We start from the raw sequence: 26,948 nt of genomic DNA, 5'->3' as shown, positions 1-26,948 counted from the left end.
GTCGGCTTCGGCCGCGTCTGCTCTGTGGCTCCCGGCACAGCCTCAGCCTTTTCCTTAGGAAGGGGAGGGGGCAGTGGGAGGGGGCTCTCCACTGCTGGCCCTCGCCCCGCCCCTGTCCCACACACAATGGGACAGGAACAAGCCCGGCTGGGAGGCTCGAAAGCCTCGGCTCCATGCCCGCAGGCCCGGAGGGTGGAGGGCCGGACGCCTGGGTTCCGCTCTGAGGACGAGGGAAGATAAGTGGGAACCCAGGTGCTGGCAGACCCCTGGGGCCCGAGTGCAGGAGCTGGGGTGCAGGGGGACGGTGGGGTGGGCTAGCCAGAGCGCCAGCAAGACCCTTCTGTGGTATCTGACCAGAGGGCAGGTCTTCCACCTCACCCTTGCTGGCCTTGCCCTGAGGGGTCAGACAGAAGGGGGGCACTGGGGCAGTGGCTGGCGATGAGTCCCTGCTCTTAGTGACCACAGGGACCTCTAGGGTCACCCCGGTGCCCTCCTTCACCACCTTCCCTACATCTAAGGGCTCCTGGACCCCTACCTTTGAGTCTTTGGGGGTTCTTGGGGGTATAGGCTCAGCAAGGATACCGTGACCCTTTGTCCTTGGGTCTGGCATTAGGGTATCCCTTTCCATCCCAGCCCCAATTTCCTGGAACCCCCGCCCCCTGTGACTCAAGTGGGGGACACAAAAGGGCAGGAAGCTACCACCCAGGGCCTCCACGCCCACCCTGTCATACCGTGACGCATGCTTCCCTGGGGGAGGTCGGTCAGCAGGCAGACCCAGCAGTCAGGGCTGGGGCAGAGACTGACCACTGGGGAAATCTTGGGGCCCTAGCAAGAGCGGGGTGGGGGTGGTGGGGGTGAAGGGAAACTAAATTCCCAGAATGCAAGTGGTACACATGGGCACTCTTCAGGCACCTCAAGGAGTAGTGCATGCTGGGGTTTGTAGTTCTAAGCCATCTAGGGGCTGGAGAAAGGCCATGAGCTGGGGTTCCTGGGTCTACAGGGATCCAAGCCTGGCGGATTTGAGACCACAGAGACTAAGAGAAACTGTGAGAAAGAAACGGAAGTTGAGAGACTGGGATAGGCAGAGACAGGGAGAGGCAGACCGGCAGACAAACAAACATGTAGATTTGTGTTGGCTGGACTACTTTGAAAAGCAGTGGAGGATATGATTGGTGTGGGCCTGGGTGGGGGGCGGGCAGGCGGACCAGCCGGAAGGAACGGGCTGTGCTGGGAGCTCTGGGATCACACCAAGAAGGTGGGGTCTGCCAGTTTGGAGGCAGGAGGGTGAGGGGGCTTTGTAGACACGGACAAGCCTGAGCTCCTGGGCTTCCAGAAAACTTGGCTGCCCCTCCATCAGCCAAGGGGCAGGTGAAATGTGGAAGCACAGGGCCTGTGCTCATCCCGGCTTTTGCCCGCCATGGCCCTGGAGCCCAAGGCCCCACCCCGCTCGCCTTCCTTTCTCAGGGAGGCAGGAGATGGGAGCCAGGCGCCTAGCTCTCAGGTACTCTTCCCCGCCATGCCTGAGGCGCTGAGGCAGACAGACCCCACTTCTGGCTCCCATTCAGCCACCACCTAACACGCACGTGACTGAGAATGACTCCTTTTTCCGGATTCCAGTTCATGGAGCTGTGGCTGGCCTCCCCTGGGACAAGGTGGCAACAAGCATCAGGTGCTGAAGTCTTCACGACCTCTCGCCTGCAGCACTGACCATAGCCCTTCCCTGTGGACTCCGGACCTTGGGGTCTCCCCTCCCATCCGCGCTCCACACTACGGCCAGATTCATCTCGAAATCAGGGCTAACGTCATGCTTTGGCTCCCCCGAGACCTTCAAATCAAGGTCAACACACTGGCCCAGCCCTCAATTTCCCAGATGTGCTACTCATACCCTCTGTTCTAGACAAATGGGCTTCCTCACAGGTTCTCAAACTGCCCTTGTATTTTCCTGCCCCTGGGCCCTTGCTTATGCTGCCCCCTCCTCCTCTCCCTTAGCCTTCTGACTAAAGGAGATCTTTCTTTTCCTTCCTCATGGCCCAGCCTTGGCAGCCCAGGAGGACCTGCTGCAGGAGATGCAGGTATAATGCCCTCAGACTCTGCCCAGCAGCCAACCCAAGACCACATGCTCCCCCAAGACTTCAGAAAGTCCCTGAGTCCCCGAGGTACGTGGGCTCACGTCGCTGCCCGCCAGGGGCCTCTCCAGGTGGTCTTCCTGCGGCGTTCCTGTGGGCCTGATGAGACCATCTCAGGGCTCCCTGTGGTCTGAGGCTGTTCCCATCCGGTCCTCCCCCCACCTCTCCTTTCACAGGTGTCAGACCTGCATCCTGTTCCAGAGGCGTTCCCTCCCTCCCCGTTATCTTTCGCAGGCATGAATCTCCTATGCTTCCAATTCCTTCTTGGTGTACTTCCTGGAGGATCCGACCAGCACACGGCCCCGCTATGTTTCCTCTGTGAGGCCTTCCTCCAGCCCCCTTCTCCAGGCTCCCCGGGCCACGGGAATATCTCTTGCTCTGGTTCCTCCCAGCGGCGGTTCTCGGGCAGCTTGCCCTGTCCGATTTCTCTTCCAGATGAACTTGTGTGCTCTGGAAGCACAGGGCAAGTTCTGCTCATTTGCTCTCCTCGGGCCTGCACCTCCTGCCCCAAGCAGGTGTTTTGTGAACATCGGCTTGTTCAGCTGCAGAAGTGTGCAGCCCCCCGGGGGCCCGCAACTGTGTTCCGGGGCAGTGGGAGAGGGGCCGCTGAGAAGGGAGTCAGCGAGGCTGGCGGGTCGCGGTGGGCAGAAGGCACGGGGTGGGCTGGTGAAGGAGGCAAGAGGGGCCCTTCTCTGGCCACAGAGAGGCTGGGGACAGTTCAGTGCAGCTGCACTGATGGCGGGGACCAGGGGGCCCTGAAATTTTGGTGGGGATCTGGGTAGAGGGAGCCACAGCAGGGGTTTTAGGAAGACAGGGAGAGGAAGTAGAGCTAGAGAATCAGAGGTGAGGCTCTTACCACAAGGAGGTTTCCCTTTGGCCGCTTTTCCTGGAGTTTTGGCGGGCGCTGCCCCGCGTGTCTTAACTTTCATCAAAACGGACTCTGGCATGCCAGACGGTTTTTGACGCTTCCACTTCTGGGATGGGGCCTTTCCCATCCTTCCCCAGGCCCTGCCTTTCTCTTTGCCAGCCATCCCCACTGGGCATTAAGGCTCAGCGGCTGACTACTCTTCTTAGCTATTGCATTTTAAAGAATAACTGCTGGACTTCCCTGTCGGTCCAGTGGTTAAGACTCCGCCCTTCCACTGCAGGGGGTGCGGGGTTCTATCCGTGGTCAGGGAACTGAGGGGAACTAAGATCCCACATGCCGCATGGCCAGAAAAAAAAAAAAAAGTAATTGCTGAAAAAACAATAATTTCAAAACCCGCAGAGTTGAAGTTTCCACCGGTAGGAAAGAATTTTAAATTTATTAATTAACTTTTTCTTAGCCACGCTGCACGGCTTTCAGGATCTTAGTTCCCCGACCAGGAATCAAACCTGGGCCCCCGCAGTGAAAGCACCGGGTCCTAACCACTGGACTGCCAGGGAATTCCCAAGAATTTTAATTTCAAATTATGGTATTTCAAGCTGGAATCTGTTGAAAGGAATCCAGCAGAGGATCTGTTTGGGAATTCAGCCTTTCGGTCTCTGACAGTGGCAGTGTTTTCTGCCACTGCGGGGGCGGGGGGCAGCCCAGCCCCCAGCCCCAGCCCCATCAGTCCTGGTCCGGGAGGGTGACAGACGTTCTGTGGGTGAGTAGCCAGGCCCTTGGCCCTTCCTGCCCCCTCAGAAGGCAACAAGCCTTGCTCCTGACTTCCCTCTTGGAACAGGAAGCTGCGCAGGGCTTGGGGGATGCGCTGACCTTGGGGGAGGGAAGGGCCTGGCTCCTGGGGTGTGTGCAGGGGCTGTGGAAGGTGGCGGGTGGAGGGGGAAGGAGCGGAAGGCCCTTGCTCTTTATAGCCCAAACCGGGGTTGTTCAGTGTGAGCTGGAAGTGCCCCACCCTCCCCACTATGAACAGCTTCCTTCCTGCCTGCTGGCAAGCCTGGGTGGGAAGCCGAGGGAAGGGAGGCCGGGAAGCAGGCAGAGGGGAGTGGGGTAGCCCTCTGTGGCCCAGGGAGGCCCCTGTCCTCCTCAGGATGTAACTCCTGTTGGGAGCAGAGAGGTTTGCTGAGCTTCCAGATTGCAAGGCGGAGGCTGGGTGTTTGGGGAGGGGCTTTGGACAGGGTCTGGGGTGTTCAGGGCTCAGGCTTCGGAAGACGTTGCTTGTCAGAAAGGGGCTCCTGGCTGGCACTGGGGCAGCGTCAATCAGCCCGGCCTTTCTTGAGGAAGCCACATGGGGGCAGCAGAGAGCTGGAGACAAGAGATTGGAGCAGAGGCCTGAGCTCAGACACCCAGACCCTCAGACAATGAGACCCAGCGTGCTGGAGGGACAGTGGTGTGTGCCTCTGGCCCAGCTCGGGTGGTGGGTCCGCACTACCCCTCTGGGACCCAGAAGTGGTTCGTTTGCATAAGCCTGAAGTTCCTGATGATGACTCCAACCAGCCCACCCCCAGACCTTCCCTTGGGATCCCCCCTGCTCTGCACAGACCCCAGGGGTGTGGTGAGTTGAAAGCGCGGGGAGCACGTCCAAAGGGGCCCGGGGTGTGGGCAGCAGGTGCCCCCTGGCTCCCGTGAGAGGACGCAGTTCTGGCAGCTGCTGGGGAGTCGTGGTTAGGGTTAGGGTGCTTGTAGATGCCACCCCATCCCACAGGTGGGCTCCCTAGGGCACAAGGGCCCTGTTCTGGAGACTTCTGCTTCCTGGCTCTCAGACTGGTAAGAAAGTCATGGGAGAATCCCAACGCCTTGCCCTGGGAGTGACAGTGACCGTCGACCTCTGGGAGCTCCTGGGGGGAGGGCACTAACTTCCGGAAGGAAACCTGGGTGTCTCCAGGCCTTGATTCTCCTTGAGGTCTAGACTCTTGCTTCTGAACTGTGGCCCTGAGTGCATTCTGTGTGTGTGTGTGTGTGTGTGTGTGTGTGTAAGTATGAGTATTCGTGATTGTGCATGGATGTGTGTGTGTATCTGAGGGTGTCTGTACATGTGTCTGTGTGTCTGCGTGTGCATGTACCCTTGGGCAGCGTGACCTGGGGCTCAGTCCGTGACCTGCCTCTCCTTCTGGTCCCTGACCTTCCAAAGCTAATTTGGACCGAGAACATCAGGGTGGATATAAATGTTTTCACATCCTTGGGGACTTGAAAATGTCCTTTGTTCCTGGGATCCAGAGTGAAAGCGAGGAGTCTTTGGGGCCAGGCTGAGGCTTCTCGGTTGATGAACATGGAGTCCCCTATGTCAGGCCATGGGGGCCCTATGTAGAAGGCCACGGGGGCCCTATGTCAGGCCATGGGGGCCCTATGTAGAAGGCAATGGGGGTCCTATGTCAGGCCATGGGGGCCCTATGTCAGCCCATGGGGGCCCTATGTAGAAGGCCATGGGGGCCCTATGTGAGGCCATGGAGGCCCTATGTAGAAGGCAATGGGGGTCCTATGTCAGCCCATGGGGGCCCTATGTAGAAGGCCATGGGGGCCCTATATAGAAGGCCATGGGGGCCCTATGTCAGGCCATGGGGGCCCTGTGTAGAAGGCCATGGGGGCCCTATGTCAGGCCATGGGGGCTCTATGTAGAAGGCCATGGGGGTCCTATGTCAGGCCATGGGGGCCCTATGTCAGGCCATGGGGGCCCGATGTAGAAGGCCATGGGGGCCCTGTGTAGAAGGCCATGGATGTCAGGGCTCAGTCTGACGGGCCCTACCCCCTTCCCCTCTCCTCCTCTCCTTCAGTCCCTCAGTCTGGCCCAGTTTGCTGGTGTGGTTTGCTGTGGTGCTTGGTCTCTCGGGAACTAGGGCTGTGAGCAAAAATTGTGCCCAGCATGGAAATTCTGTAGCAACCATCACTGGGGATTGGCTGGGCAGAATCCCTTCCCCCTGCCTCTCAGGTGCCCGGGGCGGGGGCAGGCACTCTCTCCAAACCAGTGGGGGAGGAGAAGACTTTATATCACTGCTACTGATTTGTGAGATAGAGAGACCCTGATTCCAAACCCCGATACACCTTCAGCCATTGTGTTGTCTTTTTTCCTATCCTCGCAACCAAATTATAAGCCCCCCGATGCCCAATGACCAGCAAGCGAGCCATTCCTGGTATATTTGCTGTCGACGGTGATCTGGGACTCTCCTGGGTCCTCATTCTGTTGTCTGGCTTCCTTAATTCTAGTCTAGGCTGCTGCAGGAATTGGTCCACCTCTGATTTAGAGGAGCCTGATTTAGATGGTGTTCTGCCCCTTCCCCAGAAGGGGAAGCGCTCCAAGCCCTTCTTTTTTCTTCCCCAGGGGAGGAAGACAGAATCCTGGCTTCCTGGACATTCTGGGCCCCTGCCCCATGACTGGCCTCTGCTGTCACTTTCACACCCTCACCAGCTTTTTCTTCCTATAAGAAGGCCCCACGCTGGACTGATATCCTTCAGAGGGACAGAGATGAAGTGTCCCGACCGCTGTTCTCAGCTCAGCCATGTCCTTCTCAAGCCCTGCTCCTCTGTGAAGACTTTCCTTCCCTTTCCAGCCTGAAAATGATCTCAACCTGTTCTGAAGTCAAAGCGTTCATTGTCTGAACCATTACCTGGCGCTTGGGGTCTAGGACCATGTGACTCATCGTATTGGCTGCCGTTCTTTGTATTTGGTTGCTGTAATATTGTCTATTCACGTGTAAGCATCTTTTCTTCCCAACTAATTGCAAACTTTTTAAGGCCCGGGGGCTGGATTGTATGCCATGTATTTCTCTAGGGGTCCCTTACAGCATGGGACACATAGAAAGTGGTGGATGACTGATTGTGAGTAGATTGGGGAGATGATGGCGTGAGAGACCTGGTTGGATGTGAGTTCTCTTCTCTGGTCCTTCATGTTGGCTGATGGTTCATGGGGTGGAATGGATACCCTTCAGGATATGGAGCTAGTGTTGGGTTAGCATTCCCAAACTCATCTCTCCCACCCAAGCTGGGGTAGGCTCTAAATTCTGCCTGACGAGTTTAGCAGAATGAACAAGGAATACTTCTGGAGAGCTGACATAGCCACCTCTGTATCTAGAGGTCTCTGGGTCTTGTATCTTCTCTCTCTCCCTCTCTCTCTCTCTCTCTCTCTCTCTCTCTCTCTCTCTCTCTCACACACACACACACACACACACACACACACAATCTTGAATTCTCAATTTCTTTTAGCTCTTGTTATATGTGGCATATGATCCCTGACCGGGCCTGGTGTACGTGATGGGGAAACCGCTTGACTGAGAACTGGGGGACCTGCTTCTGTTTCTCACTTGTAGCACAACCTTGAGGAAGGGCCTGTACTGGTCCGAATCTGTTTTCTCATCTAAAATATGAAAGTGTTTCTTTCTGGCTCTAATATTTCATAAAGCAACAGAAGCCTTCAAGGGAGAGAGGTGCAGGCGTAAAGGTCAGAGGAGGATTCATATCTTTTCCTTGATGACTTGTGTGGAGGTGAGGAAGGGAGGCACCTTCTGGACGTTTGGAAGAGAGACTTGAGGCTTCCCAGCACCGACTGGCAAAGCCAGCTCTTGCTTCACCAGATGCTTCCTCCTGGAGCTGCTGTCCAGTTCCAGAAGCATTTCCATGGTTTGGGGTGACTGTCTAATTCACTGTGTCTGGAGGAGAGCCCCAGTCTTGGTCACCTGAGCTGCCCTCCCTCGTTCCCTGCTGAGCCTGGCATGAAGGGCTTTCAGCACCTCGGACAGAGACAGAGCTCCTGGGCAGCCAAGAGCGCTTGGGATCGCCTGCCGGGCCAGCTTCCCTGGCGGAGTGGCACCAAAGCGTGGTTTACTCCTTAATTTTTTTCAGCCTCTCAAAGACATTCTAAAATAACCCCCCAATCTACGTCAAAAGAGTGCACTTGTGCTGCAAACTGAGGGCATTATTTAACAACCACCACCCACCACAACTATATCCTACAACAGTGTCAGGTACATAGTAGGTGCTTTGTAAATACTTATTTTTAAAGAATATATGAAAAATTCAGCCTCCAGACGAGTGTCCTAGTCTCCCTCCCCCCCCGACCCCCCGCTTTTAATCAGGTTGTCCCTCCCCATCAGTACCTATATAATAATTCTGGAGCTTCTGCTACTTGCCGCGTTTTGGAGCCTCGCTTAAGTCCCTTCCTGTGTCTGAGAAGGCTGAGCCCCACCCTTAATTCAAAGGGACAGATGGCTGTTAAGCTCTCAGGCAGAGTAAACTTAAGCTGGCCCCTCCTCTTTGTCATTTGGGGGTAAGTAGATGGATGTGAGAACTCAACACCTGACTCCTATGGGATCTCGTTTTATGAAGATGTTCACTCCTTTCCTCTGTGCCTGAGAAAACTCTTACAATCCAGGAGGGCCCAGTATTCCCAGGAAGCCCTCCTGGCTTCCCCCGCCCACTCAGAGCCCTCCCTCCTCTGGACTCCCTTGCACATACTGTCAACAGCACAGTGTCATACCAGATCGTTTTCATGACACTTCATGCCCATTGGTTCTCTCTCCCCAGTTAGATTGTGGTGGAGTCCGTGCTGTATGTCTGTCTGTTCTCAAGAGACCCTCCAGTGAGGAGCACACGGCAGGGTGGAGTGGAAGATGGATGGGTCTGTTGGTCTTCTCACCTGCCCTTAAGGTGTCTCCCACTCCACTTATTTTTAGTCTGAAATAAACAGGTAGGATGGACCAGGGTCCTATCTGTGGAGTAACCACTGGCCTCAAGGGCACCTCGATCAGAGAACAAAGGTAGGAGGTGGAGGTGGAGGCGGGTATTGAGGGAAAATGGAGAGTCGGCTGATGGGTGGAGGATGTGGTTGTGTAGCATTAAAGAATCACTCACTGTTGGGGCTGGAAGGGATCTCAGAGATCAGCTTGTTTGGTCTCCTCATTTTACAGGTAAGGAAAGTGAGATTGAGCGATCCTCCTACAATGACCCAACAAACGGGCCCTTTTCCATCACCTCTGACCTCGTTCACGTCTCCCGCATCTCTCCCTGGACTACTGCACAGCTTCACGTAGCCGATTATATTTTTCCAAGATGCTCACGCCAGTAGATCACATTGCACATGCTTTTCTTACGTCAGTGACACTCTTCCATTGAGAAGTAGGAGTCTATGTTCCTCTCGTTGAATCTGATGGGCCATGATTACGGCAGAAGTTATTTTGTGTGACTTTGTAGGTTGTTATTAAAGGTGGTACAGCTGCTGCCTGGACCTCTCTTGGGACACTTGCCCTTGGAACCCAGCCACCACGCTGTGAGGAAGCCAGGCAGCCACGAGGAGAGGCTTCATGTAGGCATTCTGGCCCCGGTCCTGAGAGCCCAGCTGACAGCCAGCATCAGACACCAAATGTGAGTGAATGAGCCTTTCAGTCCCAAGCTGAGTGGAGCAGACACAAGTGAGGTCCTGGTGGAGCCGGCCCAAATGGCAGACTCATGGGCAAAATAAATGCTGTCATTGATTTAAGTCGTTGAGGGTTGGGATGATTGAAACACCTTATATCTGCCTCAGTCTCTCCAAACCATCATGCACATTTCATTCATTCAACAGACCTTTATTAGACACTGACCATATGCTAGGATCTGTACAAAGACAGACATGACTTCTATATTCAAGGACAATACACGTCAGCTGCCGCCACTGCTCCTTCGCACACAGAAGAAAACCCGCACTCCTCAGCCCTCTGCTCACGGCTCCAGCCTGTCACCCACCGACACCACACCAAACTGTTTTGTCCCCAGATCTGATCTCCATCCTCTGCTCTCTATGCCTTTGTTCATGTTGTCCCCACCCCTGCAGTGCTTCTGCCCTGTCCCACCTCAACCTTCAAGGACCTTCGCTCTGAAACCTTGTCCCCTCACAAGGCCGCCCCCCGCCCCGACTCCTCCAGCGGAAACTAATCAACGCCTCCTCGCACTCCCACGGCGCTTACCTCAGATGGCACAGCTTCTGTCTGCACACCACCTCTCCCGAGCTTCAGTGTTCTGTGAACCCCTGGAGGAGGGGCCCTGGCTCGTCCCTCCTGTCCCTCACAGCATCTCGCAGAGGGCCCAGTACCTATGAGGCCCCCAGTAAACATCTGTAGATGCGACTAGTAGCAGAACCAGAATTTAAAGTTAGGTGTTCTCCGGTGCCTTACTTCCTTCTTTGGATATTACCACGGCAGGGGAAAAGCCCCGTCAGTGGAGGGTATCAGGTGGGTGGGAGAAGCCCTTGCCTGTGGCCGGGAGTTGACACGATCGATCACTGCACGTGGAGCTGCAGGTGGCCACGAATGGACAGAGCTCTGGCTCCTGGCCAGGGCTTTGTGGTGGGTCCCCCCCCCCTCCGTCCCTTCTCTTCTTCTCAGCAAGCCCTGAGCACCCACTTCTGTTTCTTTGACCTTCCTCTCCTCCAACCCCGGTTCATTTCTGAGAACATCTTCCTTCTCACAGGCCCCGCTGTCCTGGCTAAGCCTCCCCTGGCACAGCGAGGGGCGGTCCCGCGTTCTTCCCCATGGGGTTTCTGAGGAGCCATTCCATGAGCTGCCTTTCCTGCGCCCACCTGCCCGGGACTGCTTCCTGGTCCCCTGTGATTGTCACTTGCTCTCTTGGGTCCCATTCTGGCTGCATCTTGCCTGGCCCGTCCCTCGGGGGTACACCGGCAGGGTCAGGCTTCAATCCCTTTTCACTTCCCAGGACAGGATACCTCACACTGAACGGGAGTGGAGAGTGGGGTGGGCAGGATGTTTTCCAAAGGCTTTTCTCCCCAAACTGTCTCTTTCTAGGAGCTGGGAAGTGCCTCTGGGTCTCACAGTTGGTACAGCCTCCCGCTGCCTCAGCACAGTCACATCACAGGCCACAGTCACATCACAGGCCGGGTGGGGGTAGCTCTTCCTAGGACTGATTCCTGCAAATGGCTCACTGAGCCCCAGCGGGCCGGGGTGGGTTCTGGCGGCTCGGGTATTAAGGTTGAGCACTTTCCTCTCTCTGAGGGATCTGAGGTTAGTGGAGGTGGGGAGGGGGTGGCAGCGAGGCTTCTCTATCAGCTCCTCTGTTGCCCGTTACCTCTTGGGGGCTGGTACCTGTGGCCCCACGAAGGATGCCTTTGGGGGAGCTCATCCCCATCTCACAGTCTCTCTTGCTTGTCCCAGGCTGGCTGTGGGAGGGGCTCCGTGAGGCTTCCTTCAGGCTCTCTCCTCAGCCTCCAGGAAGGCGGAGATCTGCATTCAGCTCTGACTTCTGAGGTGTGTGTGTGTGTGTGTGTGTGTGTGTGTGTGTGTGAGAGAGAGAGAGAGAGAGAGAGAGAGAGAGAGAGAGAGAGAGAGAGGGAGGGAATACACAGGACGAGGGCTACTCTGTGTCCAGTCTCCTCTCTGTTGGGAGGATCAGTGGTCCCTCTGATTCCTTCATCCCCCCGAGGGATAAGAGCAGAGGCCTGTCCTGGGAACATGGGAACCTCAGTGTGGACAGCTGGCCAGGCTAGATGAGATGCCCCTCTCTACTGCCTCTCTTCCCATGCCCATTCTCACTGCAGGCCCCTTCTCACTCTCTCAATCCCTTGACCTGGAGGGGAAGACACCCCAGTCGTAGGTTAATCACGCTGGACTTAGTGCAGTCAAAGCAGCATCCAGGGGTGGTCCCGGGGCGGGGGAGGAGCTGGACCAGTCATCAGCTAGGTTCCTCGCAGTACCCAGACGGGTGATGTGCCTGGTGCCAGGTCACAGGGGAAGGGGAGTCTGTGCCACAGAAGGCCTGGGGCGTCTTGAAGTGTGAGTGAGGAAGCTGCCGGAGGTGGAGCGGCCCGAGGGGATGACTGTACAGATAAGAGCCTCTGGTCTTTTTTAGCATCAGCTGGTGGAACCACCCCCTTCTCTCCCACTGGCTGCCTCCCTGAGTCACTGCCCACCCACCAGCAAATTAAAAAGGGGTGTCATCTGCTGGCCAGTCGCCCCATCTGGCCCCAGGGTTTGGCTCTTTTTGCTCCTGGGTGGAAGGTGAAAGTCTGGGTAGGGTGGTCTCACCAAGACCTGTTCCCCTGGGCCTTTCTCTTGCCAGACTCTGCTTCCTTCTCTGCCCTTTGTTCCTCCCCTCCCCCCCACCCTGCATCCCAGGATGGTTCTCCCCGGTGACAAGACCCACCCCCTTGCTCCAAGGACAGAGGCAGCTGCAAACCCTCAGGGGCCCCCACATGGCCCCATCCATCTGGCCCGTCTCTGATCTGGGCTGCAGGGGAGGGGACCCGCGGGGGGCAGCTCAGTTGCCGACTACGCCCCACCGGCCAGCTCAGCTGTCAACACTCGCCTGCCGGCCCTGGCCGTCCTGAGGCCCCGCCTGGCTGCTCAGGCCGGGGACACTGCGCCCCGGAGACCCTCAGTCAGACCCAGGCAGGCGGTGGGCAGGCGGCAGGCAGACACCCTGCCTGCCCTTGAGCATCCTCAGGCCTCCTTGCCTAAATAAGGGAGCTGTAGCTGGAGTGAGCCAGCCGGCCGCGGGGAGGGGCCTGCGGCTAGGCCAGGGTTTTCCGAGGGGCTGGGCCGCCGCAGCGCCGCAGGGCCCCGAGTCTGCCGATTGGGCCTGCACCGCTGGCCCCGCGCAGCAGAGGGAGGGCGGGCCGTTCGCACAAGGGGATCCCCAGGCTGGAACCTCGCGTTCAGAGGCCTCTCTTTGATCCCGAGGCTAGGAGGCTGAAACTCCTGTCACAATGTCCCGCTCTGGGCAGAAGGGCCTGGAGTAACCCCAGGGAGGGCTCTGTGTGCGTGTGCGCGCGCGTTGGGTGGCGGGCGCCCCTGCTCTGGATGCGTGCCCCTCCTAAATCTCACCCACCCTTATTTCAAATCTCGGTGGCCTTAGGCCCCCAGATTGTCTTGCCCTTCACATTTCTCGGGTCTCCCCTGACCCTGGGCTCGTCTTCCCAGGGCCCAGGCCTCGCCCGTGTCACCTGCAGCGGGCACTGAGCGCAAGCTGTGTGTAGGAGCCCGTGCTCGGCGCGGTGGGGGACCAGGGCATAACGGACCGGCCCTCTCCCTTCAAGTCAGGTCCCTCGGTCCTTCCAGCGGGGAGGGGGGGGAGGCGGGGCGGGGGCGGAATCCCCAGGCTCCTCCTTGGCCGCCTCAAAGCCGGCCGTCGCACCTGTCCTCACGGTTCCCCTACCTAAGGGCCCCTTCCCCCTCTTGGGGCGCGCGAGTCCCGGGGGCTCCTGGGCTGAGCGAGGGGCTGGGGTCGGGGGAGCCCTCGGCTCGGCTCAGCCAATGGGAAGGGCGGGCGCGCGGCTCGTGTGGGGGGAGAGGGCGGCGCTGCGGGCGCGCGGCGGGCGGGAGGGAGCCGGGAGGCGGGGGCCGGAGCCCGAGGGGCGCGCGCCGCGTTAACCCTTGCGCGGCCGGGCCGAGCAGCAGGCGCAGCCCCAGCCGCTGGCGCCGGAGCGGCTGTCGGCGCAGCGGGCGGGAGCCGGGAGCCCGGCGCTCGGGCAGGCGGAGCGCAGCGCGGAGACGCGGCGGAGGGGGCCCGCGGCTCGGCTGGGGCCGGCAGACAGGTGTGCGGGCGGCCGGGCGGCCCGAGCTCAGGCAGCTCCAGGCCGGGCCCACGGTCCGGAGCCGGCGCCGAGCGGAGACCCCGCGCCCGCACCCCAGTCCGGGCCCCGCCCGTGCTCTGCCTGGCCGCGGGGTGCGGGGACCACGGCCGGGCCGGGCCACCGGAAGCCTGTGTTGGGCCGGGCCGGGCCGGGGTGAGTGGGGGTCCGCCCGGCCCGCCCATGGGCTCAGGATGCCGGTGCGGAGGGGCCACGTCGCGCCGCAGAACACCTTCCTGGACACCATCATCCGCAAGTTTGAGGGCCAGAGTGAGTGGGGGAGGGGGCCGGCGGGGAGGGGGCTCTGGGGGCGGGCCGAGCTCTCCAGAGTGTGAATGGGGGGGCGTGCCCGGGCCGTGTGCGTCCTGCTAGTGAGTCTACGGGGGCTGGTGACCCCAAGGCGCTGGCCAGGGGTCGCGGGGTCAAGGCTTGGTGCTGGGTGCCGTGGGCTTGGGGCCAAGGGGCCTGGTGTTGGGGAGCGCAGCAGGAAGCTCAGTTTAGGTTTCCGGGACCGGGGAGTGTGTGTATGTGACAACCTGAGTGTGCAGGGAAGGGAGGTGGGATGGGAGTGTGCAGGTATCCTTAACTCTGGGTGCTTGGATGTGTGAATGGGGCTGTGTGGACGCAAGAAGGGGAGAATGTATATGGCCCAAACTGTGGGCCCCGAAGAGTACCGTGCATGTGCCCGTCCAGACTGTGTTGCCGGAGACTGAAAGCCAAGTATGTAGGGTCAGTGCCTAACACGCTCTTGGGTGTGTGTGGGGTGTCCGTGTGTCATCCATGCCTTTGACCCTGCACGGGCGATGGGGAGGTATCTTTGACAAGGCTGGGAACTGTGGGCCCTGGGGTGAGAGGGAGCCAGGGCTGAAGCTGGGCTTTAGGGGCCTAACAGTCTCCAGGCGATGACCCTATGTTGTTGCTTTTCCTGTCCTGAGCCCCTTTATGGGGACTACAGCAGCCCTAATGCTGGCCTGGTAGGGGAGCCTTCCAGAAGTGTCCCAGGCTAGGTGAATGTTCTGTGTGTGGGTATTTGCACCCTCCTGGCATGCGTGTGTTTGTCCCCAAGGCTGTATGTGCCCTGGTGGGTGTGACTGCCAAGGGCTCTGGGAGGGGGTGACATTCCTTGCCCATGACCCTGTGAGCACAGGACAACGTGTGCTTGTGACCGTGGTGGGGGAAGGGAGGGGTCAGTGCGCTGGGCAGCATTGTCTGAAGCAGAGGAACAGGGTGATCCTGAGGGGGAGGAGACTGCGGTGGTGGAGGGCAGTGAGGCCGGGGCTTTCACTCCCACAGGCTCGGGGAGGCTCTGTAGGCTGGAGGCTGGGGGCCTGCCTCTGGCCCCACCTTGCCACTGACTGCTGCGTGACCTTGAGTGACTCTCTTCCGAATCTGGGAAGGAGGGGGCGGCCAGAGGGGCCTTTCAGGTCCCTTCTGTCTCGCTTATTCTAGGAGCTCAGGGAAGGAGGCGGGGTGGTGGGGGGGTGGCAGGGGTGGGGCCTGCCTTCGAAGAAACTCACTCTCCTCTCCAGGCCTGGGAGCGGGGCCCAGGTGGTTTTTCCTCTCTGAAGATGGTGCGTACATGGCTGGTATGTGGCTGCTACGAGGGACCGCCTCCGGCCCAGTCAGGAGTCTTTTCCTGTGACAGGGAGCCCTGCCTGTGGGGCTGATGGCTGCCCGAGAGTTCTGGGGGGCCTGGGGAACTGACCTAAAGATGACCCAACTTCAAAAAAGTAATTTCCTGGAGGCCAGGGTAAGGGAGGGGAAGGCAGGACGAGGCCAGATCCTGGTGCAGCAGCCTGGGCCTTGCACATGTGATTGCCCAGGGCTGCAGCCTGAGGGCTATGCCCACTAGGAAGGGGGAGGGCAGCGTTCCGACTGCTACCCAAAGCCCCAGCATGAAAGGCCAAAGTGGCCGGAAACTTCTGTGTTTATAAAAACCTCTATCCTCAGAGCATCTCTCCTGGCACAAGCTGGGGCTGCCGCCCGCCTGCTGCTCACCCACCAGCCTGGCTCTTGGGGCATGTGTGGAGGGAACGAGCCAAGTCTAGCTGCAGTGGGTCCACTGGGGCCTCCCCTTGATGGGGCCGAACTGAGGAAGGCCTCACATCCCTGGAGAGCCGCTTTCATGGGTCTGTTTACAAGTGGGCCCCTCTCTCAGGCCAGGCTGGGCTCCAGGTGTTGCCAGGGTTTGGAGCTGCAGGTCCGTCTCCTTGCTCCCTATGACCTTGGGCCTCCGCCAGTGCCCCGCTTATTCCTCACCAGCTGCCAGGCCTAGGTTGGAAAGCGGGCTCTATCTTTTACAAGCTGCAAGATGAGGGCAAGAACTTCTTCTGAGTCTCAGTTTCTTCATCTACAAAACGAGGATAACGATGGGGTTGTCAGAGTATTAAACGAGAGAAAGGATCGTAGGTGCTCACGTGGTACTTCTTCCCTCATCCTCTTTGACGCGCCCACTCCCCAGCTCCTGACTGCCCTTGGAGGGGTCGCAGAAGTCCCAGGAAGTACTGACCTGGCAGGGTCCACAGATACTTGGGGGAGTGATTTCCTAGGGGTCCCCGGGGTAAGGAGTGCCCAGGGAGCGCCCCCCAGTCTAGAGAGCGGGGGTCAGGAAGAGAAGCCGGAGCGGTGCAAAGGGAATGCTGGCCGCCATCTCTGGCCCTTCTCAGGCTCTCCAGGCCCAGTGTTTATCCCTCCGCCGCGGCTGCTGACACGCGTTGCTGACACCCGCCCAAGGCTGGCCTCGGCCTCGGGCGCGGAGGGGGCGGCGGGCCGCTGGCGGTCCGCCCGGGGGAAGCCACGCAGCCAGCCCGCGGGCCGGGCGGGGGAGGGGGCGCGCCGCCGGGCCGGGCCGGCCAAAGCACCTGTGTCGGGGCACAGCTGCGTTCGTCCCCTGCTGGGGACCCCAGGCCCGCTGTGCTTCCTGGGGCGGGGAGTCCCCGGGCGGGCAACTGTGTAGGACAAGAGAAGGCGGGGAAGGGCTGGGAACCCTGGGGGCAGGGGTCCCGCTCACGTGCCTGCTTATCCCCGCCCCCCAGGCCGCAAGTTCATCATCGCCAACGCTCGGGTGGAGAACTGCGCTGTCATCTACTGCAACGACGGCTTCTGCGAGCTGTGCGGCTACTCGCGGGCCGAGGTGATGCAGCGACCGTGCACCTGCGACTTCCTGCACGGGCCGCGCACGCAGCGCCGTGCCGCCGCGCAGATCGCGCAGGCCCTGCTGGGCGCGGAGGAGCGCAAAGTGGAGATCGCCTTCTACCGGAAAGATGGTAGGCGCGGGCTGGGGCGGGGCGGGGCGGGGCCGGGCCGAAAGGCCGGGGGTGGGGGTCGGGGTCGGTGGGGTGGGGGCGGCCGGCGATTGGCCGGAGCTCCGGCCTGTTGCAGGGGGGCGTGACCTCAGCAGGGACCTATGGGGTGCGCCAGGTGGGAGGCGCGGGCTGGGTATTGGCTCTCTTTACCCCGAGCACTCCGGTGGGGTGGTTTACGGGGTCCCCAAGGGGCTGCTTGGTTGTGGTCTGGAGTCTCTGGTTCCTTCCTCCCTGGGCAGATGTGGGCACGTTGAGCTAGGTGGGTTGGAGTTTGACGGCAGCACCGGGATGGCAGGTGCGTGCATGGATGGAGGTAATGGAAGTCCAGGCCGGTGGCTGGGCGCCGACCTCCGCCCACAAGGCCTCTAGCTACCCTCGCCTCTGCCAGGTGACTGACTGGTCTGGGGAGTCGTCGCTGAGGGCGAGGCGGGGAAGGGCTGCAGGACTCTGGCTGGCTCTCTGCCGCCCCTCTCCTGCCCCCTCTCTCTTCTGCTCTTCAGCTGCACCTGGCGGGAGGTGTGTGCCTCTCCCCACAACTTCAGTTCCCTTTGTCCCATCTTTTGAGCGCCCCGCCCGCCACCCCTTCCTGCGCCAGGTGTCTGCTCAGCCACCGCCTCCCCGCCCAGCTGCGCTGTCTTCCGGCGAGCGGATAAACAGAGCCATGGGCGGGGCTGCTCCCACACCGCCCCTGCCCTGGTGGGGTGGCCTTTGCTCAGGGAGGGCAGTACCGCAGGGCTTGGGGGGACCTGCAGGTATCAGAAGGCTGGGGAGGGGGCTCTGGAAGGTGCCGCAGGGCTGCCCATCGGTGCCCAAACCCTGTCGCTCACCACTGTGTATCTGATGAGCATTTACCGAACCCCGTGAGCCAGGTGCAGCAAGGTCTTGGAGATGGAGCAGTGCTCAAGACAGAGGAGGTTCCTGCCCACAGCAAGCTTACCTTATGTAGACAGCGCTCTCTGTCTCTTCCTGGGGGCAGTGAGCCAGCAGCCCCCGTATGCCTCTGGCCCTGTCCCTTGGAACCTCCCCTGTATGCTGTGCTCAGGGTTGGCTGCGAAGGATCACATGCCCTGATGACCCTGCTTTTGCAGGGGTGCCCAGCTGTGAGATCCCTGGACAGAATCAGAGTTGGGGACAGTCACTGGGGACCTGTGGAAGAGGGTTTGCTCACGGCAAATGGGCCTCTGGCTGGGAGATTAGATGCAAACTCTGAAGGCAGGGCCTCCTTTCTGGTTCTTCACTGATATCCCCCCAGAACCTTCATCAGAGCAGATGTGCTTTTATATCTGCCTGGCTATCTAGTACTAGCTAATATCAGTGGGCGCCTTCTATGCGCTGGACACTGGGCCGAATGTTTCAGTTGCATCATCTCATGGAATCTTCACAACAACCCTGGGAGGTAGATACTACTTTTTCTGCATTTTGTGGTTGAGGAAACTGAAGTTCAGGAAAACTAAGAAACTTCCGTAGAGAGTGCAGAGCTGGGAATGGAACCCTGTCTGTCCGATCAGAGCCCTGTCCAGTCTGCTCTGCTGTCATGTATTAAAAAGGAGGCAGAATGGTTGCAGGTACGTCTCTAAACTGCACGTTACTCTACGCGCACTTTTATTTTGAAAGTTCGCAAACCATTGGTGTCATGAGAAGAATGTGAATACACACGTCCTGGGTTCAGGTCTAACACCAGAAATTCTGTGATGCGGATCAAGTTGGTTACTGCCTTGAGCCCGTTTCTACTTCTGGGATAGTGTGCCCACCGGACCCCTCGGCGGCAGGGGCCTGGGTGATTCTGTCTTCCCTGTAGTGTGTGTGAGGAGCTGCCCTCCCTCCTTCCTGCCCCAGGCTGGCTCCTTTGGGAGAGGATGGCCGTGGGACCCCTTCCGCAGAGGTGCTCTCATGGAATCTTGGTGACATTGAGGATCACCTAATCCAGCCCACTCAAATTACACATGGAAACACTGAGAAGCAGAGGTCAAGTTACCAGCGAATCAGTGGAGGGAGTGTGGGACTAGAATCCAGGCCTCCCACCCAAGTTCAAGCTCTTTCCCCACCCCAGGTTACTGCTTCAAATGGTGCTGTGACCCAGAAGGTCCTATGCCAGCCATCTCGGCCTGCCCCCTTCTCTGCTCTCACCTAGTTTCCATGGGGATCAGGTGTCTCCTGGTGGCCAGCAGGCTGGCCTTGGCCCTCAGGTTATGTGGGCCGCTACTTGTCCTGGCACTTGAGGCCTCGGGTGCAGACAGATTTCCTCTGCCTCCCTTCCCTCTCCCTCTGCTCAGTCCCTTGGGCAGATCTCTGTGCCTGACCCGGGCGGGGGGTGTGTGTGTGTGTGTGTGTGTGTGTGAGTGTGTGTGTGTGAGTGTGAGTGTGTGTGTGTGAGTGTGAGTGTGTGTGTGGGTGTAGATGTGAGGAAGCCCAATGCCACCTCTTGTTTCTGTCCAGGCCTTTCTCAGGGTCTTTGCCTGGGCCGGCCACGGCAGAGCAGGTCCCTGGGCTTTAGCCCCAGGGAGGTGGGTGGCTGGGAAGGAGGCGGGGCCTTTTGCTGGCAGGCACCACCGTGGACAGCTGTGCTGTGTCGGTGCCTCTAGCCTAGCTCTGTGCAGCCTCAGGGCCTGGAGCCAGACAGCCCCATTATTTAGCTGCTGGGACTGCTGGGAGGTGGGGAGGCCAGACTGGGGGGTGTGGGCTGGAGGGAGAGACGCGAGGTGCCGGGCCCTCACTGGCCCCGTGTCCGTGCTCCTTCAGGTCAGGCCTGGGGTTAAGGTGCAGCTGGGATCAGGGCCCCGCAGCCTGGGGCTGGCAGTGGCGGCATCCCCTGGGGCTCTGGGCTGTGCCTCGGCGGCAAGAGATGCTGGTGCACACCTGCGTTCCCACGTTGCCCCGGGGAGGCTTCGGGCCCTTCCACCATGGCTTCTCCTCACACGCTCCCCTCCTCTTCCAGGCCTCGGGAGGTCCCCTGCCCTCTGGCCCTCGTGTTCTCTCTGCTCTTTGTTCCCACCTCTCTGCCCCGCCCCTGCCACGCTCAGCGGCCGCCTGTGCCCGTGGTCTCTGCTTCAAGCCTCCCTGCCGGCTCTGTCCCCCGCGGTCTGCATCTCCCTCTCCCTGCAGCTGTCTTCTTCCCCCCCTTCAGTACCCCCGAGGCTTCCTCCCTGCCTCTCTCCCTCTGCCCCGGTGGCCCCCGCCTCTCTGGGCTCCATCTCCAAGTCTCTGTCTGGCTCCCCGTACCTCTGCCTGTCCTGGCCTGGTCTCCATGTCCCTGTGTCCCTGGGAGGCTGTGCGTGGGTGGGGATGGGGGTGTCTCTAGAGAAGAGTCTGTTGGCTTCTCCACTCCAGCTGCAGGCCGGTTGTCATGGTAACAGGGTCAGAGGGCCCCCCGCTGCAACAGCTGAGCTGTGGGCTGGGGGAGGGGTGGGGACAGAGGGCCAGCGTGCTCCCCAGAGCCCATGGGGAGCCAGAGCCCCAGAGGTGACCCCACACCCACTGGTCTGTGGTCCCCAGACTCGGACCTCAGCCTCCCAGGTGCTTGCGCAGGTACTCCTGGCGCCAGTGACGCTCCGCACACCCCAGGCCATTTCACTGCCTCCTCCCTGGTCGCTGAAACCTGACTCTGCACTGTGACCCTCCCACACCACCCCCTTCTCCATCACGGCCCCAAGCTCAGACATCCACTCGTCCCCTCCCAGCCCTGTCCCCTGCAAGCTGTGATCCTCAGGTCCCCAGGCCCCCAGCAGGCAGGGTGGCTGCTGCAGGAGCCCTTGGGTATTTTGAGGCTGGCAGGCAGGTCAAATGGAGGCTGGTGCCTGCGTGTGCTCTGTGTCCTGAGGTGGAGCAGGCCGGGGTGAGCCCGGAGGAATGAGGCTAGACACAGGCAGCACTTTACTCAGGGGCGGGGGGGAAGCCATCGAGGGGCCCCTCCACCTCGGGCCTCCTGGTCAGGAGTCCGGCAGGTGCGCACACCTGCACCATGGTGGCCGGGAGCAGGGCTTGGGGGCTGCGTCCGAGCCCAGCCTCGCCTTCGCCCCGTGGCTCCAGGGAGGGCAGCTGAGCCGGAGCAGGGTGCCCTGGCCTGCATGGGGGCTTCCTGTCCCAGCCCCACCCTGGGGGCCGGGCGGGCCTGCCAGGACCGAGGGTGTGGGCCGCTCCTGGCCTTCTCTGGGGTCTGGAGAGTGTCGGGCGGGTGGCTCCTCTGTGTTGTGTCTGCCGTAGCCCCTGAGAGGAGCTATGTAAATATTTGTGCAGAGGCATCTGGGATGGGAGCAGATTTTGACAGTGGCCTCGGGCTTGGGGAGGGGGGCCGTGGGCAGCAGGAGGGCCAGCATGGGGGTGTGAGACCGGGTGAGCCTCAGCCTCTTTTCTGCCCAGTGGTGGCTTCCAGGGTGGTGGGACTTCAAGGGGTCCAGGAAAGTCCTTTCACGATTAAACATCTTCCCCGAGGGTGCTTGAAATGCCTCTATTTGGGAACCTTTAGCTTGGGTGGAGAACGAACCTTTTTCTTTAAAAAGACATTCTCAAAAAAAAAAAAAAAAAAAAAAGACATTCTCTTCTCATCACTCCTCCCCTGTAAGCAGGGAGGAGTGTGGAAATAGCTCGCCCTCAGTGTGAAGGAGTTTCACAGAATCATTCCTCCCTGACATGGGGAGGGGCCCATGGGGTCAGGGCCAGAAGAGGGGGCACAGAGGGACACTTGGGACAGGTGATGAGTGTGGGAGAGGCTCTGGATGAACCGCTGTCCCCCTAAAATCCCTTCCTGTCCTTAGTCCAGGGGCCCATAAAGATCTCCACGCTGTGCACTGTGGTTGGCCTTGAACGGACTTCTTTCCGTTTTGGTCGCGTGTCTACTGGAGTAGAAGCACCTTGAGGGCTGGGCAGCGTCTTCTCTTTAACCCACCATCTCCCTCACGTACAGTTCTGGGCAAGGCTGCCGTGTCTGACTCCCCCACTAGATTGGAAGCTCTGGGAGGGTAGACAGCGGCCTGCTTTGTTCTCTGTTGTATCTCTGTGTCTGTTGCATAGTGGGAGCTCAGTTCATGCTCCCACTGAATGAAGGACTGAATGAATGTGGTGGGCAGTGTGCTGTGTTGCAGAAACCCTATACCAGGAGTCAGAGCCTTGGGAGCAATTTCTGGTTTAGTTATAGACTTGCTGTGTGACCTTGGACAAATCACTTCCCATCTCTGGGCCTCGGTCTCTCCCTCTGTGAACAGCCTTAGAATAATAGAATGCCGGGGCTGGGAGGGGTCTTAGAGGATGGGGAGGCTATTGGGGCCAGAGGAAGGTGGCCTGAGGTGGCCACTGAGAGAGCTGCAAGTCTTCCACCCCTGCCGTGTGGGGGACATTGTGGGGTACAGGGAAGGCATCTGGGGATTCTCAGCCTTCCTGCCTCATAGATGGACGGAGGAGGGCTGGATGGGGGAGCAGAGCTGGAGGAGGGGGTGGTGGCAGCTGCACTCATTGGCACCCTCACTGTTGTGACTGCACTTTTTTTGTGTGTGTGTGCGGTACGCGGGCCTCTCACTGCTGTGGCCTCTCCCGTTGCGGAGCACAGGCTCCGGATGCGCAGGCTCAGTGGCCATGGCTCACGGGCCCAGCTGCTCTGCGGCATGTGGGATCCTCCCGGACCGGGGCACGAACCCGGGTCCCCTGCATCGGCAAGCGGACTCTCAACCACTGCGCCACCAGGGAAGCCCTTTTTTTTTTTTTTTTTTTTTCCCCGCTGTGTTGGGTCTTTTTCGCTTTGCGCGGGCTTCTCATTGTGGTGGCTTCTCTTTGTTGCGGAGCTCGGGCTCCAGGTGCTCCGCCTTCAGTAATTGTAGCGCATGGGCTCGGTATTTGCGGCATGAGGGCTCAGTAGTTGTGGCTCGCGGGCTGAAGAGCGCAGGCTCAGTAGTTGTGACGCACGGGCTTAGTTGCTCCGCGGCATGTGGGATCTTCCCAGGGCTTGAACCCGTGTCCCCTGCATTGGCAGGCGGATTCTTAACTACTGTGCCACCAGGGAAGTCCCTGTGACTGCACTTATAGTTTGCAAGCTGGGACGCATGCTTTGTGGCAGGTGGTCCTTAGATGGGGCCTCGTCGCCATCATTTTACAGGTGCCGAACTCACTTAGAAAGGCTAAGGGGTCTTAGCCAGCTGGCAGGTATCTGAGAGGGAACTCCAGTCCAGTTTTCCTCTTTCCACTCGAGTCCTGCCCAACACGGAACACCACTGCACAGGCTGTCTTGCCCCAGAGGGCCCGTTGGGGTCATGATGGGCTCAGAGCCCCAGGAAATTTGGCTTTTAGCTTGGGTTCCCAGAGCTGCAGTTCCTCATTTGCTAAGTGGGATCAAAACACCTGTCCTCCCGCGTACTGCTGGGAGAGGTTCGGCAGATAAGAGGGTAGGTGCAAAGCAGTGTCGGGTGCCGAGGCTCTTGGCATTCTACTCGCCATCAGGCAGGGCGTCACCCATGTGGCCGCAGGTTCTAGTCAACCAAGGAAGTGAGTTGACCAAGGGTCTCAGCATCCCTGTTCCCTACGGCCACCACCCTGTGCCCTGCTCCGCCCCGGCCTGCCTCTCTGCCTCTCTCCACGGGCTTCTGCTGGGCCAGCTCCCGCTTCTTCCACAAATCATAGAAACCAGGGGTGTTTGTGTTACGGGTTTCTTCTTTCTCTCTCATTGGTTTTTCTCCTTTTCCTTTTTTCTCACTCCCCAGTCCCGTTACCCTCCCCTTAGGCAGCCATTCAAATGTACTTCCTGTGAATGTGTTGCTTGCATATGGTCTTGCAAAACGTGTGTTTTGTCTGACTGCATATGGGTTTAATTTATGTAAATGATATGTGCTATATATTGTATTTTGGTGTTCACTTTTGTTGCACAGGAGTCCGCCTTTAAGTCCAGCCAGCTTGTTCCTTGATCTTGAGCCTATGGCTCCGTGTTCTCTGGTGTGCTCCCCCGTCGTTTTCCCTGTCCACTCTCCTGGGGAGGGCCCTCCAGGTTGTCTCTATAAATGATGCTGCAGTGAACATCTTCATGCCTGGCCCCTTTGGGACTCATGTGAGGATGTCTTTGGGATTTCCCCCCAGGGGTGGAACTGCTGGATCCCAGGGTATGTGGACACTTAATTCAACTAAGTACTGTCCGGCTGTGCCTGAGCAGGGCTGCATCTGTTGCCACCCTCCTGAGCAGAGCACGGGATTCCCCTGCAATCCTGCCACACGTGGCGTTACCCACCTTTCTAATTTTTGCAAGTTTAATAGGTGGAAGTGATATCTTTCTGCTTTAATCTGCATTTCTTTGATTTCATGCGAGTCCGAACATCGTGTAGGCAGCCGTTCAGGTTTCTTTCCCGTGAATTCCGTGCTCATATCCTTTGCTCACTTTTCCATGAAGCTGCTGTCTTTCGTTCTTGTTGATCTGCAAGAGTGGCTTATTGATTCTAGAAACACAAATGCATACAGTTAAATATCCACTGTGTATGCTGGATACTAATCCCCGTTGAATCAAGAGTTCGTAAGTATCTGCCCCCCTTCAGTCGTCTGTCAAATTTATCCAACAAAAATTCTTAACTTTGATACAAACAAATACATGGATTTTTAGCTTTCTTCATGCTTTTGAAGTTTTGTTTAAGGAATCCTTCACTGTCCTGAGGTTGCAGAGGTCTACACTTTCTTCTGTTACCTTAATTGTTTTACCTTTCTCAGTTGGGTCTTTAATCCATCCTGACCCTACCTTTGTCTGTGGTGTCAAACAGGGATCAAGGTGTGTTTTTTTCTGTTTACTGAGCCGATTTTCCCAACACATCTAGTAAACAGCCTGTTCTTCTCCGTTGACTTGTGGGGCTACCTGTGCCACTGGTTAATTTGCCGTATATCCATGCGTCTGTCTTGGAGCTCTCTGTTCTGTTCCAACGGTTTGTCTGTTCCTGCATCGAAACCATATTAAAAATATACGGCAGTTAGTATGTCTTGGTATCTGGAAAGGCAAATCTTCCCTCTCTGCTCTTCTTTTGAAAGGTTGACATACATATTTGTGGACCTCTCTTCTCCTTTGCAAACTCTAGAGAAGGTTTATCAAGTTCCTGGGAAGAAAAACCCCACCAGAATCTTGACTGGAACTAGATTGGTTTTATGGGTTAATTTGGGGAGAATTGACATCTTTCTAAGATTTGTCCCATCTGAGAGTCTGTAGCGTCTCTCCATTTATCAGATGGTTTCTGCATCCTTTATTAGTTTAAGGTTTTCTTTTTTCTCCCCCATAGAGACCTTGTGCATTCTTGGTCACTTCCTAGACACTTCATAGTTTTGTGTTTTTATTTTGGCCATACCATGAGGCATGTGGGATCTTAGTTTCCCGACCAGGGACTGAACCCGTGCCCCCTGCATTGGGAGTATGGAGTCTTAACCACTGGACCACCAGGGAAGTCCCCACTTCATAGTGTTTGTTGCTATTATGAAAGAGATCTTATTTATTTATTTTATTTTATTTTATTTTTTTGCGGTACGCAGGCCTTTGTTGTGGCCTCTCCCGTTGCGGAGCACAGGCTCCGGACGCGCAGGCTCAGCGGGCACGGCTCACGGGCTCAGCTGCTCCGCGGCATGTGGGATCTTCCCGGACCGGGGCACGAACCCACGTCCCCTGCATCGGCAGGCGGACTCTCAACCACTGCGCCACCAGGGAAGCCCGAAGGAGATCTTATTTCTGACTACCTACTCTAATAGCCTTCTGCTGGTGGAGAGGGGGCTGATCTTGTATCTGGCAGCCTCACTGGATGAAGTCTCTCATGAGCTAGTTCTAATTGTTTATCTGTTGATTTTATTGGTTCTCTAGGGAGATGATCCTATCATCTGCGAATAACGCTGGTTTTCTCTGTGTATGTTTGGGTCATTGCCATATGCGTTGACGTTGGAACGTTCCATCTGCCTTTTCAGCAGGCTTTCACATGCACTTGTATTTATTTGCTGGAGTCCTGTGAGGTGGGTGAGTCAGGGAGGGATTGCAAGTTTCGGATTAATGATTGAGAAGCTGCGGCCGACTGGGTGACCGATGGGACAGGCCCTCTGGGGTATGCCGGGAGCCAAGGTGGGAGCGGCACCCTAGAAGCTTGCGGGGCCCTGGAGGAGGGCAGGGATCCCCACTGTCCCCTAGCGGACCTCGGCCCTTTGTGCCCTTGCTGCCCGTGGCCGGCTGTGTGAGGGTCACAGAGAAGAGGGCTGGTAGGGGTCTGAGGCTCAGAGATACCCCAGCCCCCTTGCCCGGATTCCTGGGCCGTCAGCCTCCGTGTTCCGTGCTGTTGACTAGATTGAATAGTGCTTCAGCAGAAGACGCCACCTCATTCCTCTGAGGGTTCTGACTGCTGTGCAGACTCAGGGTGGGTTTGAAATGGGCCAATCCTGTCCTGAAAGGGTAGTCAGTCAGTGCCCCTGGATCTAAAGGGAGCTTAAAGAGTGGGGAGATGGCCCTGTCCCCATCTGCCATCCGGGCAGGTCCCTGCCCCAGTCCATGATCGACTGGACACCTGTTCACCCAGTTTGTCCCATGAAGCCAGCCCGACGCTGGCCTCAGGCCTCCGGCTCTGGGCAGAGGGAGGAAGCTCCCCCAGAAGCCAGTGTACAGTTAGCTCTCTCATTAGGAGCCAGTGTTGGAGGAGTTTTCAGCGAGAGACATCCCTGTGGCCAGATGGAGCTGCCGAGAACATCTTTGTAGAGGGGGTCCTTCGGGGGCCTAGAGGGATGGGAGGAGTTGGAAGGAAGCGGGGTGGGGCCGTGGGGAGTGGGAGGGCCTGTGAAGCTGGGGTGCACTGGAGGGGGCACTGGGGCCAGCCTGCGTGTCCGGGGATGGGAGGCTAAGTGTGGAGGCCTCAGGGAGGTGGGGAGTGTGACGGTGCCGTAAGGGAAGCTTTCCCCGAATAAACATGGCCTCGTTTCACCTTCCCGGGGCTGCTTCGGAACGGGGCAGGGCTGTGACTCCCAGTGTACAGACTGTGAGGCTGCAGCCCCGAAGGAGGTCGAGTAGGGCTGAGCTCCAGAGCTTTTCTAGAAAGAGCTCTTCTCCCGAGGCCATCACAGTGGCCCCTGGGAAA

General features: G+C 58.5%; 1 protein-coding gene across 9 annotated transcripts in view; it reads left to right on the top strand.

Annotated features, from left to right (window-relative positions):
* Positions 1–13,417: 13,417 nt before the first annotated feature.
* The window catches only part of KCNH2 (potassium voltage-gated channel subfamily H member 2), a 34,082-nt gene continuing 20,551 nt past the window's right edge, over positions 13,418–26,948 (top strand). For 7 of the 9 annotated variants that reach the window (XM_079931218.1, XM_079931226.1, XM_079931222.1 and 4 more), the window contains exons 1-2: positions 13,418–13,864; positions 16,630–16,860. In XM_079931218.1, the coding sequence (XP_079787344.1) occupies positions 13,789–13,864; positions 16,630–16,860 (307 nt within the window). In that variant the 5' untranslated portion in view covers positions 13,418–13,788. Of the gene's footprint in view, positions 13,865–15,137; positions 15,181–16,629; positions 16,861–26,948 lie in introns of those variants that run through there. The other 2 variants (XM_079931221.1, XM_079931220.1) reach the window with 2 other exon arrangements.

Source organism: Stenella coeruleoalba (genome assembly GCF_951394435.1).
Source record: "Stenella coeruleoalba genome assembly, chromosome: 9".
NCBI lineage: Eukaryota > Metazoa > Chordata > Mammalia > Artiodactyla > Delphinidae > Stenella > Stenella coeruleoalba.
The sequence above is the reverse complement of the archived record's forward strand: the minus strand, read 5'-3'. Positions and strand labels throughout refer to the sequence as shown.